Genomic DNA, 18,218 nt, shown 5'->3' on the forward strand with positions numbered 1-18,218 from the left:
ATTTAAAACTTCCAGGCCGGGCATGGCGGCTCATGCCTTTAATCCCAGCACTTTGGGAGGCTGAGACAGGTGGACTGCTTGAGCTCAGGAGTTTGAGACCGGCCTGGCAACACTGCAAAACGTTATCTCTAAAAAAACATATAAAAATTAGCTGGGCATGGTGGTGCACGCCTGTAGTCCCAGCTACTTGGGAGGCAGAGGCAGGAGGATCACTTGAGCCAGGAGGTAAGGGCTGCAGTGAGCTATGATCGTGCCACTGCACTCCAGCCTGGGTGACAGAGCCAGATCCTATCTTAAAAAAAAAAAAAAATTTCGTTTGTGTTTTCCCAATGCACTACTTACATAATGTTATAAAATTACACATTGTTTGGTAATATCAGAAGTGGCATATTAATGTTGTGAAACTACAGATGGTTTTTTTGTTATTTTTCCAGTTTTATTTAATGTTAAATTGAATAATAAAATAATCAAAAACAAATAATAAATAATATGCTAGCAATAGGGGAAAGGCATATTTAAAAACAATTTGCCTTGTTTTGACAAGAGCTTTTATCAATCTACTTTTTCTAATGGTTTGCTAATAACTGTACAGCAGAAATCTCAGCTTTCTTGCAACTTAATTGACTTCAATCTTTCTCAAATAAATCTTGTAATAGGAGTTTACTGAAGAACTAAAACGCATTGTCCAAAGACAAACTCCATGGTCCTTCCCAGGTCTCTGGCCACCTCTGGCCATGGGAACGTAGAGTGGCTTCTGCATCTCCCGCACTCACCTCGGAGTAGGCTCTGTGGGAGACACCGCCCGATGCATCGTCATGGGCCTTGTGAAATACACCAGGTAACCTAAAGAAGAAGACATCACATGAGCCGTCAGTGTCAACAAGCTGGACGTGGGAAATCCTGAGGCAGGACTGGCCAGTCTTTCTTCTATCTCTGTATACCTGAGGGTAAGACACATTTTCATAAGCTGCAAGACTCATGAGTGTGGTGACCCTTACCAAGAACAAAGGTCAGCACTCGAGTCCAGGAAAGAGGATGTAGGTGGACGGGGCAGAGTCATCAGCGGGACTCTAAGCCTCCCTACCAGGGGACTGTCCCCTGCTAAGACTCAGGGCTCTGAGTAAAGACTCAAACCCAAGCTCATCAGAATGAAGAAAGTTAAGACCACCAGAATGGTGCACACTCTTAGGATAAGTCCAGAGACCCCGACTGGGCCTCACACCCTGCCACGCTACTATGAAAGTCTCGTTGGAGTTCTCTGGGAGTAAAAGCAAACATTTGTTGCTCAAGATGTTTATACAGAATCTATGGCATTCTTAGCTGCTCCCTCTCAAAATCTAGAATCAGAGAACCAAAGAGACCCACCTGCTCCACAGAACCTGGCCCCAGAAGTCCTAGGAAACGGAATGTTGGCATCCTGGTACGACCCGTAGGCTGTGGTCACACGAGCAAAAGTCGGTAACGGGGGTGTGACGGAGTTGGGGAGTGCAAACGGATTGCTGGAAGCGCTGTCTTCCTGGTTCTGAAATTTAAAATTCCATAAGCTAAAACCACAACCTGTCTTGAAGTTGAATTACAAAATAAGCACCCAGCAGGAAAAAAAAAAAAAAGCCCATGATTTTAGGGAGAAAGAAATGAAACAAAACCCCAAAGCATAAGTTGGTACAACAGTTTCATGCTTCCCACCACAAAGGACTCGAGGCAGGAGACGAGCTGGCGCAGGCAGGGCTCCAGGCAGCTCTGGCCACGCTTCACTTTCTGCAGGGCTGTGTCCTTCAGGATCTAGAAAAGGCCCAAAACACAGTCAAGAGGAGGAACACATTTCTCTGACAGGCTATTCTGTTTTTTTTTTTTTTTTTGAGATAGAGTCTGTCTTTGTTGCCCAGGCTGGAGTGCAGTGGTGCGATCTCGGTTCATTGCAACCTCTGCCTCCCGTGTTCAAGTGATTCGCCTACCGAGTAGCTGGGAATACAGGCATGCGCCACCACGCCTGGCTACTTTTTGTATTTTTAGTAGAGATGGGGTTTCACCATGTTGCCTAGGCTGGTCTTGAACTCCTGACCTCAGGTGATCCATGCGCCTCGGCCACCCAAAGTGCTGAGATTACAGGAGTGAGCCACTGCACTGGGAAAAGGTCTGATTTTTCACACAAAAAAATTGCAATCTAATCGTATCATTTTATACTAATAGAAAAATCTATCTTTTTTGTATGTCCAAACTAGGCAACGACATATTCAGATTCCAAGTTTAACATGTCAAATACCACAAGATCTGAGTTACTGGCATTTCAGAGATCCTTAAGCCACTTGAAAACGTCCTAGTTCCATGTGATACCCCAACAAAGCGTAACAATCAAGTGTCCACGACCCAAACCAGGCGAAAAATGAGCAACATTCAGGTTGGCCTGAGTTTGCCAAAAAAACTCCAGTCCCTTTACTTGTGACACTGTTCAAACTGAACAAGGGGTATGAAGAGGCTCATGGGGCTTTGTCATGGAGATTCCACCTGATTTGCTCTGGATGAACTGACACATCAAGTCTCTGAATCTGCAGAATTAAACACTGATGTCAGGCTGTGGCACCTCCATCTGGACACCCACTGTGCAGCAAGCCAGCCTACCTCTAGGATAACACCAGCTCCTTCTATGGGATAAAATTTTTTTTATGACCTTACACATGTTATTTTCTAATTGTAAAATATCTTTTAGCTTCAGAATACATCTTGCTTGTTGTTTCCACATAAACGAAATTGGACTGCAGTGCTCCTAACCTGGACTCCTAAATGAAATTAGATTGCAAATCTCATAACCTGAGATGAATGCATAACGTTAATGACATCTGTGGACAGATTATATGCAATTCACATATTTATAGGCAGTATTTCTCAAACCATATGCAATCATTGTGTAGATTTTTCTGAGGAAGGCCATGACCCAAAAAAGGTTAAGAACCACCGCTCTTATGTTTTCTACACAAACTAAATGGCAAGTGCAGAGGTTACGTTGCTAACACTAGTGTGTGTATGAAACAGATGACTTCTGAATCTCATCTACTAGAGTTTTCAGTCTTCTTTCCTACTCAGTCTAGACAATGATGCAGAACAGCAGGAGAATTTGGGAACCCAGACCCCTACCTTTAGCAGCTTAGCTTTCATGGTGGACGTGATGGTTGTGGGGTTAATAAACTGGAAGGAAGGGGCGGCGTTGTTTGGATACTGAGCAGGGAACTTCACCAGCATCTTGACGCGATGGTTGCTGCAGTGCACAGACACTGTGCAGCTCCTGTCTGCCGCATCCATCTGCAAGAGACAAATCCACAATGGCTTTGCAAACAAACCACAAAGCGTCTTTCGATGCACGTGCATTTAACTGAACGCTCCATGTTCCTAGTAATTGGTTAAGGGAAAGACTCTACAAAGACAAATTTGTGTGGAAGACAATTCATTTTCAAAAAGATTCTTAAATTTTCATATCAGATTATTAAATTTTCATACCAATGGAATAAGCTGAAAGTTTTTTTTTTTTCTTTGACACAGGGTCTCACTCTGTCGCCCAGGCTGGAGTGCAGTGTGGCACAATCTCAGCTCACTGCAACCTCCACCTTCTGGGTTCAAGTGATTCTCCCACCTCCTACCTCCCAAATACTGGGAATACAGGCAGGCGCCACCATGCCCAGGGAATCTTTGTTTTTGTTTTTTTGGTTTTTTTATTTTGTTTTGGTAGAGATGGAGTTTCGCCATGTTGGACAGGCCGGTCTCAAACTCCTGACCTCAAGTGATCCGCCCACCTTGGCCTCCTAAAGTGCTGGGATTCCAGGCGTGAGCCACTGTGAAGTTCAAAGTATTCTGACTTTAACGAAGCTTCCTCCCCAAGTTGTGGGGTAGACTAAAACTTGTTATGTTTACTTTGAGATGGGAAAATAAAGCAGGAAGAAGTTAAACACCAGACTCAACTTAAAAAGTGCTCCTGGGAAAAATCCATAGGGGAAGAAAGTAGATTTGGGATTGCCAGGGGCTGGGGGAAAGGGAAATAGGGAAGAACTGCTCATGAGTATGCGGTTTCTTCTGGGAATGATGAAAATGTTCTGGAATCAGACAATGGTAATGGCTGCACAACTTTGTGAACATACCCACAACCGCCAGATTATTCACTTTAAAAAGGGGAATTCTGGCTGGGCGTGGTGGCTGACACCCGTAATCCCAGCACTTTGGGAGGCCAGGGCGGGCAGATCATCTGAGGTCAGAAGTTCAAGACCAACCTGGCCGACATGGCAAAAACCCCATCTCTACTAAAAATACAAAAAACAATTAGCTGAGTGTGGTGGTGTATGCCCATAATCCCAGCTATTTGGGAGGCTGAGGCAGGAGAATCACTTGAACCCGGGAGGCAGAGGTTGCAGTGAGTCATGATAGTGCCATTGCACTCCAGCCTGGGTGGACAGAGCAAGACTCCATCTCAAAAAAAAACCAAAAAGATTAATTTTATAGTATGTGAATTATATCTCAATAATTTTTTTAAAGTACTCTCAAAGAAAGGAATCAAGATCTTCAACTAGATCACTAGGAATCCACACTGTCCTCAAATGCGACAAAGGGAGTATAAACTGACTTGATATAGATCACTAATTAAGCAAAGAATCTTTTATATCTTTCGATTTCTTGTGCTGCCAACTAGAGACAGCAGCTGTAGTAAAGTGACGAGAACCACATGTGGGAAATCTGGAGACTTGGATTCACATGTTATTTCTTCCACCAAATACCTGCTGATCTTGGACATTTCTTCTCTTGATGTCTCTGTTTCCTCAGCTATAAAGTGAGGCTAAAACCACTTAGACTTTTTTTTTGTTTTTGTTTTGTTTTTTGAGACAAAGTCTTGCTCTGTTGCCAGGCTGGAGTGCAGTGGCGCAATCTTGGCTCACTGCAAGCTCTGTTTCCCAGGTTCAAGCGATTCTCCTGCCTCAGCCTTGCGAATAGCTGGGATTACAGGCACACACCACCACGCCCAGCTAATTTTTGTATTTTTGGTAGAGACGGGGTTTCACCATGTTGGTCAAGATGGTGTCGATCTCTTGACCTCGTGATCCGCCTACCTCAGCCTCCCAAAGTGCTTACAGGCGTGAGCCACCACACCCAGTCAGCAGACTTGTTTTAAAGGCCACATGAGATAGTTATGTAACAGCACATATTTGGGTAAAGGAAAAACTAACCAAGCTTTAAAACTCCTTTCTGGAGAGATACTCAATTTTCTAAAGCAAAGACTTTCAATACTTGCCCCCACAAAAAGAGTAAATGTTCCACAGGCTAAGTGAACAAAGAAATTTTGGTCGCCTTCTTACTATGAATCGAAATCACCAGGAAATGGCCAGCCTGAGGGAAGATGGCACAGCACAGCACAGCACAGCACAGAGAGTGCCCTGGAGGGGCTGGAGGTTTGGCTTCCCAAGGCAACTCTGCCCCTAACTTCAGCAGCAACTCCTGCCAAATTACTAAGCCTCCTGGGCCTAAGTATCTTCCTCTATAGTAAAATGAGATGCTGGAGCATCTAAGGAGGCGCTAAGGCACACAAGCATCAGGTTCTCCTTTGGCTCATCTTAGGAGAAAAGAATAGGGTTAGAAACAAAGTCTGCATCCATTTATTTATTTATTTATTTATTTAGAGACAGAGTCTTGCTTTGTCACCCAGGCTGGAGGGCAGTGGTGCGATCTTGGCTCACTGCAATCTCTGCTTCTCAAGTTCAAGTGATTCCTGTGCCTCAGTCTCTCGAGTAGTTGGAACTACAGGTGCCCACCACCATATCTGGCTAATTTTTTTTTTTTTTTTTTGTATTTTTAGTAGAGACGGGGTTTCACCATGTTGGCCAGGCTGGTCTCGAACTCCTGGCTTCCTGGTTTCAAGTGATCTGCCCATCTCAGCCTCCCAAAGTGCTGGGATTACAGGTGTAAGCCACCGCGCCTGGCCAGAAAACCCAGGAAATAAAAAAGCAAGCAGAGAGAGTTCTGTTAAAGCTGCGAAGTTATTTGCTAACCGAAATCGTGGCTGAAATGGTTCTCTCTCCCACAAACTGCCATCAGCAAACATGAGATACAGCTGATTAAACTAAGTACCTCCACATTGACATTCCGGATTTGTACATTGATCAGGGAGAATTCCTGCTGCAAGGTCTGAGGCAGCCCCAATTGATCTGATTTCCTCTCTTCCAGGAGATTTCTAGGGGGATCTTCCTTTAGGGCTAGCAGGAGAGAGAAGTTCAATGTTGGAAAGCATTTTTGAAAATGAATCAGAGAATAGGTCTGGGGTATCTGCCACAACTCTACAACGCGTAGAGTGGCACCTCACCTGAGACATCAGTTTGACAAATTACCTTCTTCCTCCCCATGGCTTGCATTGTGCTGGTGATCTGTATCTTCAGTGTGCAGGGTCTTCTCGGGTTCCGGCAGAAGGGAAATACTCTCAATGAATTCATCGACACCATCTAATATGTCATTTGCACAAAGCTGAAACAAAGGGTAGAAGATGTAGTTCTAGAGAAGTCAGTGGAAATGATAGTCATGTCTGATTAAAGAGTTCTGACTTAAAAATGGGAATGGCAGGCCGGTAGCGGTGGCTCAAGCCTGTAATCCCAGCACTTTGGGAGGCCGAGACGGGCGGATCACGAGGTCAGGAGATCGAGACCATCCTGGCTAACACAGTGAAACCCCGTCTCTACTAAAAAATACAAAAAAAAAAAACTAGCCGGGCGAGGAGGCGGGCACCTGTAGTCCCGGCTACTCGGGAGGCTGAGGCAGGAGAATGGCGTAAACCCAGGAGGCGGAGCTTGCAATGAGCTGAGATCCGGCCACTGCACTCCAGCCTGGGCGACAGAGCGAGACTCCGTCTCCAAAAAAAAAAAAAAAAAAAAAATGGGAATGGCAAAGGATGGAGATGTGTCAGCCAAGAGCTGACATAATCAAAATAGATTTTACCCACTGCCAACTCTCCCTGGTTAAAGACTCGGGATAATAGACTCTATTATTCAGCCCTGGAAATTTTTTATCATGTTTGGAGTTTATGCAAGCCTCAGAAAAAAAATTAATTTAAACTCCAATCCTTGATGGTGTTATTCAGCTAATCCAGGAGCAAAAATACCATAACCGGCCAGGCGTGGTGGCTCATACCTGTAATCCCAGTACTTTGGGAGGCCGAGGTGGGTGGATCACCTGAGGTTAGGAGTTTGAGACCAGCCTGACCAGCAGGGTGAAACCCCATCTCTACTAAAAAGACAAAAATTAGCCAGGCATGGTGGTGGATGCCTGTAATCCCAGCTACTTGGGAGGATGAGGCAGGAGAATCACTTGAACCCAGGAGGCAGAGGTTGCAGTGAACAAAGATCACGTGGCTGCACTCCAGCCTGGGCAACAGAAAGAGACTCTGTCTCAAAAAAAAAAAAAAAAAAAAAAATCATAACCTCAAGGCATTTTGGTGCAAATTGTACCTTTCGGAGAAAACAGATTGAAAATGCAATAAAGTAAGGAGATTTGACCAAATTGCTCAAGAGTGACTTCATACTAAGCAGTGTTGAAATTTTTATCCAGTATTTTCTATTCGTTCTGTGCAAAGCAGTGTGCCAAGTGCTGTGGGAGATCCAATACAAGTGAGACACCTTCCCACTGTCAAGAAATTTAGCCATCAAATGAGGAGAGGACAGAGCCCTGTGATAAGGCAGAGAAGAGCAAGGACCAACAAAGCAGCTCATACCAGGTACTACTGTGGTTCATGTAAGAAACAGACATCATTTATCGGGAAAAAGTTACAAACAGCTTCATAGAAGCGGTGTTGTTGATGGATGTAGAAGCCTCTAAGCATTTGCAGAGTACAAGGTAGGCTTCTTAGTCCATTAAGAAGAGAAAGAAATGAAGCCCACAGGGCACATGATCAGGGAGCTACCCATACTATCTTATGCTAGAATAAGGGAGGGAAAGACATTTAGAGGCTCTCTGGCCTTAAAGTGCTGAATACTGAAGTTGGTTCTTAAAGACCTCAAAGCCTTGATGTGGTACACACCAGCCACTCAGCCAACCAGTAAGTACGTATTAAATGTCTATCCTGCCGGGCACGGTGGCTCACATCGGTGATCCCAGCACTTTGGGAGGCTGAGGCAGGTGGATCACTTGAGGTCAGGAGTTCGAGACCAGCCTGGCCAACTTGGTGAAACCCTGTCTCTACTAAAAATACAAAAATTAACCTAGTGTGGTGGTGGGCGCCTGTAATCCCAGCTTCTCGGGAGGCTGAGGCAAGAGAATTGCTTGAACCCAGGAGGCAGGGGTTGTAGTGAGCCAAGATCATGCCACTGCACTCCAGCCTGGGAGATTGAGTGAGACTCAGTCTCAAAAACAAAACAAAAAAAAGTTTATCTTGTAACCTCTAATTTCTACAAATCCTGAATCTTATATTTTTGGTGGATCCAGGTACATTTCTCCACAATAGCACTGAATACATACCCTCTGCATCTGGGAATCTACCCGCCACATTCTCAAGGTCTGATCCCGGGACCACGTCACCAGTTGATAGTCCTTGGACCCTAGAAATCACCAAATAAGAATCCTGGAAATTCTTCTGGATTCAACATCCATTTTGCTATAGGTTGAAATGGAGTGAGATTCATCCATCCGTTCAACAAATATCTACTGAACATCTCTGAAATGCCAGGCACTATTCTAGGTACCGGGACTAGATCATGAATAAAATAATTTCTATCTTTATAGATAGTGCATTCCAGTGGTAGAAATAGACAAATAAATATCTGATAAAACATCTGGTATAAAAAATAACACAGGATAAGAGGACAGAGACTGACGGTGGAACCATTTTTAGATAGAACTCCCCAAGGAAATGACATTTGAGCAGAAACTTAAATGAAGTGAAATACTAACTGGCAAATTAGCAGGTAAAGAGCGATGCTAGGATTTAATGTGACACTAACCTTTCACCTCTGCAAATGTTCCTCCTTTTACATGCTCTCAAGGAGCTGGAGATGAACATATTTTTGCAAAATGGGTTGTTTCAAATGCATCACAGCATCTTACCATTCAAAAGAATTTTTTGGTAAAGTGATGCATCTCTTTGTAAAATGAATAATCAATCCTTAATGTTCTTACTTGACTGAATCATATTTTCATCTTAAGTCTCGTCAAAGGGATTATCCTGAAAAGGTTCAGGGTGCTTTATGAAATAACTTCTTGGAAGATCAGGACATTTGCAGATAATTTTGCAGTACCTAGAATCTCCTTCACAGCCACCTTCAGAGAGCAAAGAATTTAGAAATAATTTCATCCAATTTCTTAACTTAATGGATGGGGAAACTGAGGCGAGAGAATATGATCTGTCCAAGGTCACAGGGTGAGTTGGTTCCTTCTCTGCGTCACCACCTTCAACCAAAATTTCACTCCTCAATATTTCATATAAAACTAGGCATGGTCAGCCAGAGAGCAACTATTCTGAACCATGGCTTGTTACAAGTGCCACCATCTTGCCTCATGTCCACATCAACAATCTTCTGACCCTACATCTGGCCTCTCTTCATGCCCCTGACTTTGAGGAAAAGGTGCCTAATTCCTTTCTAAAGGTTACAAATTAACTCAACCCCTCGACCTGTGCCTCCCCAGCTGGTCCCAAAGGGCCCTTTGCTTCCCCGACTCCCTTGTATCTTCTCCCTGCCTTCCAACAGAGAGGGCAGCAGCCTCTCCCAATTGGCTAATTCTACGCCTTGGCTTTGAGAGTAACTTCATTCCCTAAACCGGTTCCTGCTGCCCCTGTTTGTGCCACCCTATGATCTGGCTTCTCTCCTCAATTTGCTTTTGGAACGCCTTTTTTTTTAAATTTATTTAATTTTTTGTATTTTGAGATAGGGTCTCACTCTGTCACCCAGGCTGGAGTGCAGTGATGCAATCTTGGCTCACTGCAACAACCTCTGCCTCCTGGTTCAGGCAATTCTCCTGCCTCAGCCTCCCGAGTGGCTGAGATTATAGGCACGCGCTACCACACCTGGCTAACTTTTTTTTTTTTTTTTTTTTTTTTTTTTTTTTATATTTTGGAAGGGATGGGATTTCACCATGTTGGCCAGGCTGGTCTCGAACTCCTGGCCTCAAGTGATCAACCTGCCTTGGCCTCCCAAAGTCCTGAGATTATAGGCGTGAGCCACTGCACCTGGCCTGGAACTCCTTTCTTAATGATTATATGGCTTCCGATTTGGTCAGTTAAATGCTTTTCTCTTATTCTACATTTTGATCTGTCAGCAACACCTGAAACCAAGGACTACTGCTTCCCTCAGGAGGCATCCTTGTCCCCTGGCCACAACATCCTGACTCACTTCCTACCTCTTTGAGAAATCCTTCCCCACAGTAAAATCAAAGCATGAAGTGGTCCAATAAAACTTGATGACTACTACCAGCCTGGGCAACGTGGTGAAACCCATCGGTACAAAAACACAAAAAATTAGGTGGCGTGGTGGCACACTCCTGTAGTGCCAGCTACTCAGGTGGCTGAAGTGGAAGTACTGCTTGAGCCCAGGAGGTCGAGGCTGCAGTGAGCCATGTTTGTGCCACACTGCACTCTAGCCTGGGTGACACAGTGGGACCCTACCTCAAAAAAAAAAAAAAAAAAATCGATGACGAAGACATGGCAGTAAAAGTAAACTGGAACAACCTTCGGTTGAGAAAGAAGTAAAATACAGATGGTTCCCAACTTACAATGGTTCAACTTAACAATTTTTTGACTTTATGATGGCGTGAAACTGTCACAATTTTAACATAATGCACAGTATTCAATAAAGTATATGAGATATTCAACACTTTTTTAAATAAAATAGACTTTGTATTAGAGGATTTAGCCCAAACGTAGGCCAATAGAAGTGTTCTGAGCATGTTTAAGGTAGGCTACTTAAGCTATGATGTTCAGTGGGTTAGGTGGGTAAAATATGTTTGTTTTTTTTGTTTTGTTTTTGTTTTTTCCTTTTGAGACAGTCTCGCTCTGTCTCCAGGCTGGAGTGCAGTGGCACAATCTCAGCTCACTGAAACCTCCGCCTCCCAGGTTCAGGAGATTCTCCTGCCTCAGCCTCCCAAGTAGCTGGGATTACAGATGTGCACCACCACACCTGGCTAATTTTTGTATTTTTAGTAGAGATGGGGTTTTGCCATGTTGGCCAAGCTGGTCTTGAACTCCTGGCCTCACGTGATCCACCCACCTCAGCCTCCCAAAGTACTGAGATTACAGGTGTAAGCCACGGCGCCCGGCCTAAAATAAATTTTCTACTTATGACATTTTCAACTTACAATGGGTTTATCGGGACATAACCCTATCATAAGGAACATTTGAATAAACACACATGCATAATAATTAAATCTGTAAAAGGTTCAGAAACAGGCAAACTTAAACTACCTAGGGATTCATAAATAGGCAGTGAAACCACACAGGAAAAATCCAGTAATGGTTATCGTAAGCATTAGGGGAGTAGTGCTCTCAGGGAAGGAGGGGGTTATGATCAGGAAGCTTTGGGGCTCCTGGCATCATTTTCTTTCTTGACCTGCATGGTAATTACATAGATTTTCACTTTATAATTATTTGTTGCACTATACATGTTCCATGTAATTTTCAAATACATATTTCACAGTAAAAAAAAATTTTTTTTAATTTAAACTTTTATTTTAGATTCAGGGGTTCATGTGCAGGTTTGTTACACATGTGACTCGTGTCACAGGGGTTTGCTGTACAGATTATTTCATCACCCAGGTACTAAGCCTAGTACCCAACAGTTATTTTTTTCTGATCGTCTCCCCACTCCACCCTCTGTCCTCAAGTAGGCCCCAGTGTGTATTATTCCCCTCTTTCACAGTTAAAACAAAACAAAAAAAAAGTTAAATAGTAACTTGTACTCAAAATTGCTACTGGCCAGGCAGTTCCAATTTACATAACTCACCCCACCAGCTTAAAGACAACATCAGTAACTAAAAATGGGTTCCTAAAAACTTTATTTCCATCCAAAACTACCGGTCAACCCCTCCCGCTAGACTGAGGAAATCACATCATCTGTTTTGTTTTCTTGTTGTTTTTTTTTTTTTTGAGACGGAGTCTTGCTCTGTTCCCCAGGCTGGAGTGCAATGGTGCGATCTCAGCTCAATGCAACCTCTGCCTGAGGGTTCAAGTCATTCTCCTGCCTCAGCCTCCCACGTAGCTGGGACTCTAGGCATGTGCCACTAGGCCTGGCTAATTTTTTTTGTATTTTTAGTAGAGATGGGGTTTCACCATGCTGGCCAGGTTGGTCTCGAACTCCTGACCTCAAGTTATCCACCCGCCTTGGCCTCCTGAAGTGCTAGGATTATAGACGTGAGCCACCACGCCTGGCCACATCATCTGTTTTCTACGGCAAAATGCAAGAGATTAAGTTCAAAGCCAAAACCCATGCATGCAATTGGTAGGATAAACATCAGGCAGCCTCATGTTTCTAGAAGCAAGAGAGATTTTGGAAACATGCATAGGAAAGTTAACAGGATGATCAAAAGAGTATCTTTTTTTTTTTTTTTTTTTTGAGACAGATTCTCACTCTGTCACCCAGGCTGGAGTGCAGTGGCGCATCTCGGCTCACTGCAAGTTCCGCCTCCCGGGTTCACACCATTCTCCCGCCTCAGCCTCCCAAGTAGCTGGGACTACAGGCGCCCACCATTACGCCCGGCTAATTTTTTGTATTTTTAGTAGAGACGGGGTTTCATCCTGTTAGCCAGGATGGTCGCGATCTCCTGACCTCATGATCCGCCCGTCTCGGCCTCCCAAAGTGCTGGGATTACAGGTGTGAGCCACCGCGCCCGGCCAAAAGAGTCTCTTTAATAAATATTCTGGAAGAAGTTTATGAGAGTCACAAACAAGCTGGGACAGAAGATGACTGCTCTAATCCCAGGTCCACTAGAGACCTTTCCGGGGACCCTGGACAAGTCACATCACTCCACCTGCCTGGCTTCCCATGTGCAACATGAAAACACCAACAAATAAACTTGTGTTCTGTCAAACACTTCGAGATCATGGCAAAACGATCGCAAGAAAAGACAGGCTGTATCTAAACTTGCATGGTGGCTTCTTGACTCCCATTACACTGGGGCCCTGCATGAGTGAGGGCTGGATGATGAAGCTGCAATAACAAACTACCCCAACACCTCGGTTGCTCTGCATCTCCGCCTCATCCTCGTGCCAGGATGTGCTGGAAGCAGCTCTATCTTGAGCTTTGCCAACTGATGTGGCAGAGGCAAACAGGGCGTTTAACTGCACATCAGCCCCTAACCTTTCAACCCAGGAGGGACCACATCATGTGTCATGATCAAAGCAAGTCTATCAGCCAAATCTATCTTCAAAGGGCTGGGAGGTAAAATAGCACCACGTGCTTATGAAGACAACTGAGGGTATGTAGTAGGCAGTCCTAACGACCACCTTGGGTCTCCCTCATCAACAGAGTGGCAAGGGGTAAATGTCCTGGACTTCTGAGCCCAGAGTCTTTCAGTCCCAGAAACGATCCAACAGCAAATCTCTATCTTCCATCTCTTACTGGAGCAGATCTCTTCCAAGCAAGAGAGACTACGCTGAAAATTAAGAGGACAGAATTTGGAAGAGGATCAGCAGCCTTATATAGTCCCTTTACCCACCTATGATGAAAGATGGCAACAGTCCTGGCTCTCTGGTTCCTAAAGCCTAGCTCTCTCTATGTCTTCCTTACTGGACTCCACGGCAGCACTGACTAGCACTGCTGTCACCAGAGCTCAGAAGGAAAGTCGGCAGCAGGCCTCTGCCACTCACCTTCCTTCTGTTTCCTCCACTGGAACTCCAGCACCACATCATCATGCCCCACGAAGGTGTGGACTGGGGTGTTCAAGTCAAAGACATTCCACAGAAGAAGGCTGTTTTCCCTCCGCAGCTGGGGAACCATCACGGTCACCAATCCATTGCTGAAAGGCTAAGGCAGAGAAGGCAAAAGCAGATGATCAGATTATTTCAGGGAGGATCGGCTGAGTCTTGAGTTTCCAAACCTGGAATTCTTCCTAAGTAAAATAATTAGATAATGGAAGGCCCCAACTCATCTGGAGAAATTTTCCCCAAACACCGTAAGCTGAACATCGTTACTTTTCTCTTTGCTTACGGAAGACACCACAGCAAGTAAAAACTCAGGCTGAGGCAGGCGCTTGAAGAACTTTGAAAATTTTAAAACAAGCAAATGGTTCTGATTGCTATGCACTGAAACACACTGTTTCACATCCTAGCTACTCTCCATGAGTAGCTTAAGAGTTACTAAGTGCTTTCCCAGAACGAGCATGCAGGGCTGACAGGGAAAATCCCTGGAGCAGCAAACCTAATTCTTGCCACGTGGAAACGCACCAGAAACACGCCATCCATGTGAAGCATCACCTTCCCGCCTCCCTAGCACTGCAACTGCTCAGAGGAAAACTTGCTCACTTCAGGACAGACATGTTTTACTTGGCAAAACCCAATCTGCTAGGTAGCTAAGGGGTCCATTTAGTTGAATTAGACTGTTATTTAAGGAATAAATAGTCACCTAAGAGCACATTTATCTTCATCACCTTTCCTGGTAGCACTCTTGGACTTTTCTGTTTATTTTTTAAAGCAAACATATTAATCCAGAAAAGTATTTCAATTCATAAGAAGGGTGTCTGATTTCTTGGCAAGTGATCCCAGGTGCAAAACCAGCTTAATACCCAAGTTATCTTAATACCCAAGTTATCTTTTTTGCTCCCCACGGTGACAGTCGAATATATAAAGGTAGCTTTATTCATCCCTGTGCTAGCTTTCAGATTGACATTAAAGGAAATACATTATCTCTCACCCATGTGGCAATGGAAAATTACTGGAAGGTTGATAGTTGCCTAACCACTCTATTTGTAGCATTTAATGGTTTAAAAAGCACATTCATATAAGTTATTTCAAAAGAAAGTCAGCTTGTGAATCACAGAATTGTATACTTTAAAATGGTGGATTTTATCACAATTTAAAAAAAAGGAGGGCATAGTAAAAATTACTATTCATATTCTACAGTAGAGGAAATTTCTGCTCAAAAACATCAAATGGCTTCCCCAAGGCCACATCCGTATTAAATGATAGAGCATGACCCCCAGCCCAGGTCTTCTGAATTTAAAGCCAGAGTTCACTCCACCACAACTGACAGACCTCAAGCCTCCTGACCCTCTCTCCATCTACCCTGCTGCCAGCCCTATCATTAGTGAGTATCTTTACATGGCCTAGCTTCTCTGTGGAGCTTTGATCAGCAATTCTGATATAGATACTTACCCAACACTCAAAGAATAAAATGTTTTTATTTTATTTACTTATTTATTTTTTTGGAGATGGAGTCTCACTCTGTCACTCAGGCTGGAGTGCAGTGGCGCAATCTCTGCTTACTGCAATCTCTGCCTCCTGGGTTCAAGAGATTCTCCTGCCTCAGCCTCTCAAGTAGCTGGGACTACAGGCGTGCGCCACCACACCTGGCTAATTTTTGTATTTTTAGTAGAGACAGGGTTTCACCACATTGGCCAGGCTGGTCTCGAACTCCTGACCTCAGGTGATCCACCCAACTCGGCCTCCCAAGGTGCTGCGATTACAGGTGTGAGCCACTGCGACCAGCCAAGAATAAAATTTGAAATAGTTAACAGCATTTATGCCATCATTATCAAATTTGTCCCACCACTAAACCAAGAGAGAAAGATAAAATCACCTCACAAAGAAAATAAGAGAACATGTCCCTGGGCTCCTTGTTTTTGGAACACCCAAAAGAAGTTTCCTATCAGGAGGCAGGGTGGCTCACTCACTGTGTATCTGGCCTTCCAGACAGGCACCTGGCAAGGAAGAATATTGAGGTATTTCCGAGGCTGGCGGTAATCCCAGAACTAGAAGAGAGCAAGCAAGATCGTTTGTGAAATAAATGCCATAAAAAATTCTACTGAAATAAGCATAGCCTTTGAACTCATTGCTTCTGGTCCTCTAAAGATACACTTCAACAGCATATTTTTAGTTCAGCTCCTATAACCATACTACTGTGACAGAGACACAAAGAAACCTCCCTTTCCATTTCTAAAACATTACAGGAGAATTTCTGGACTTTATGAGGACCACTAATCAGGGCAGGTCACTATCAACAGGCTTGATTTTGAAATGACCTTTAGAGCTGAAAATTAAAAGAGACGTGTTTGATCCTGTATCACGTTTACATCACGCAGGTAATTTCAAAACAATAGCTGAAGTATCCTGACTACTCATTACATTTCAGACATATATTTAGAACTTTTTTCTCCCATTTAATCTTTGTACCAACCACATAATGCATGTTTTTAATCTCTTTTTTAAATGCAGAGGCTATATAAAGACAAGACATAATGTGCAAGGTCACAAAGGAAAAAGGCAGCTGTGTGAGAACCTAGGAGCCAATCCATTCAAGTCCACACCCGCTATCATCCTCCAACGCCTGAGGTGCAGTTCTTCAAACTGTAGAGCACACAAAGTGAGCCACACAAACTACCTTAGAGACACCTATGCGTCTAACGTGAGGGGCACATACTCTTAGAACTCCAGCATTTGTCACAAAGGCAGGAAAGCCAAGAGTGAAACTCGGAACTGTTTTAAGGAAATTATTTTCAAAAATAGATGACAGCAATCACTCTGGAAATTGCTGTAACAATTTCTTTTTTTAATACAGATGGGATCTTGCCATGTTGCCCAGGCTGGTCTCGAACCCCTGGGCTCAGGCAATCCTCCCACCCTGGCCTCCAAAAGTGCTGGGATCACAGGTGTGAGTCACCACTCCCGGCTACTTTGGCAATTTCCTATAAAGTTAAGAGTACACATACCATATGACCCAGCAATACCACTCCTACATAACTGCCCTAGAAAATTGAAAATGTCTGTTCACACAAAAACCTATACATGAATGTTTATAGTGGCTCTATTCACAATCACCAAAAACCAAAAATAGTACAAATGTCCTTAAATGGGTCAACAGAAAATTAATGGTGGCATATCCATAAGTGGAATACTACTGAGTACTAAAAAGTCTATGCATTATTACTTTTTAAAACAACTTGGATGACTCTTTTTTTTTTTTTTTTTTTTGAGACGGAGTCTCACGCTGTTGCCCAGGCTGGAGTGCAGTGGCGCGATCTCGGCTCACTGCAAGCTCCGCCTCCCGGGTTCCCGCCATTCTCCTGCCTCAGCCTCCTGAGTAGCTGGGACTACAGGCGCCCGCCACCGCGCCCGGCTAATTTTTTGTATTTTTAGTAGAGACGGGGTTTCACTGTGGTCTCGATCTCCTGACCTTGTGATCCGCCCGCCTCGGCCTCCCAAAGTGCTGGGATTACAGGCTTGAGCCACCGCGCCCGGCCAACAACTTGGATGACTCTTAAAGGCATTATGTTGAATGAAAAAAAGACAACCTTAAAAGGTTATATACTAGTCCGGGTGCAGTGGCTCATGCCTGTAATCCCAGCACTTTGGGAGGCCAAGGCAGGCAGATCACTTGAGGTCAGGAGTTCAAGACCAGCCTGGCTCACATGCTTAAACCCCATATCTACCAAAAGTACAAAAATTAGCTGGGCATGGTGGCACACACCTGTAGTCCCAGCTACTCAGGAGGCTGAGGCACAACAATTGCTTGAACCCGGGAGGCAGAGGTTGTAGTGAGCCAAGACAGCACCACTGCATCCCAGCCTGGGCAACAGAACAAGACTCCATCTCAAAAAAAAAAAAAAAAAAAAAAAAAGCCCTTCTCAAAAAGAACAAATTATAGTGATGGGGAACAGACAAGTGGTTGCCAGAGGTTAGGGGCAGGAGAGGGTATGAGTGCAAAGGAATAACACAAGGTGGCTCTTCAGTGTCATGGAACTGTTCCATACCCTGACTGTGTGGGGGGCAGTTACATGCAACTCTGCATATGTGTATTTCATAGGTTTTCAAGGCTGGTGCAGTGGCTCATGCCTGTAATCTCAGTGCTTTGGGAGGCTAAGGTAGGAGGATCACTTGACGTCAGGAGTTCAAGACCAGCCTGGGCAACAAAGCAAGACCCCGTCTCCTCACCTAGCTAATTGGGAGGCTGAAGTGGGAGGACTGACTGAGCCAAGGAGTTCAAGGTTACAGTGAGCTATGATCATACCACTGCATGCCAGCGTGGGCAACAGAGCAGGACCCTGTCTCAAAAAAAATGTTT

The 18,218-nt window shown here is 44.3% G+C and overlaps 1 protein-coding gene across 8 annotated transcripts in view; it reads right to left on the reverse strand.

The window, feature by feature from the left end:
• Nucleotides 1-18,218, reverse strand: part of LOC105491538 (WD repeat domain 59) — a 116,411-nt gene that overhangs the window by 33,422 nt on the left and 64,771 nt on the right. For 7 of the 8 annotated variants that reach the window (XM_071084955.1, XM_071084957.1, XM_071084953.1 and 4 more), the window contains 9 exons: nucleotides 15,832-15,909; nucleotides 13,811-13,967; nucleotides 8,476-8,555; nucleotides 6,360-6,492; nucleotides 6,103-6,227; nucleotides 3,133-3,297; nucleotides 1,687-1,782; nucleotides 1,366-1,522; nucleotides 774-843 (listed from right to left, as the gene is read on the reverse strand). In XM_071084955.1, coding sequence (XP_070941056.1) covers nucleotides 774-843; nucleotides 1,366-1,522; nucleotides 1,687-1,782; nucleotides 3,133-3,297; nucleotides 6,103-6,227; nucleotides 6,360-6,492; nucleotides 8,476-8,555; nucleotides 13,811-13,967; nucleotides 15,832-15,909 — 1,061 coding nt within the window. The remainder of the gene's footprint in view (nucleotides 1-773; nucleotides 844-1,365; nucleotides 1,523-1,686; nucleotides 1,783-3,132; nucleotides 3,298-6,102; nucleotides 6,228-6,359; nucleotides 6,493-8,475; nucleotides 8,556-13,810; nucleotides 13,968-15,831; nucleotides 15,910-18,218) is intronic. The other variant, XM_071084951.1, reaches the window with a different exon arrangement.

This window comes from Macaca nemestrina, chromosome 18 (assembly GCF_043159975.1).
Source record: "Macaca nemestrina isolate mMacNem1 chromosome 18, mMacNem.hap1, whole genome shotgun sequence".
NCBI lineage: Eukaryota > Metazoa > Chordata > Mammalia > Primates > Cercopithecidae > Macaca > Macaca nemestrina.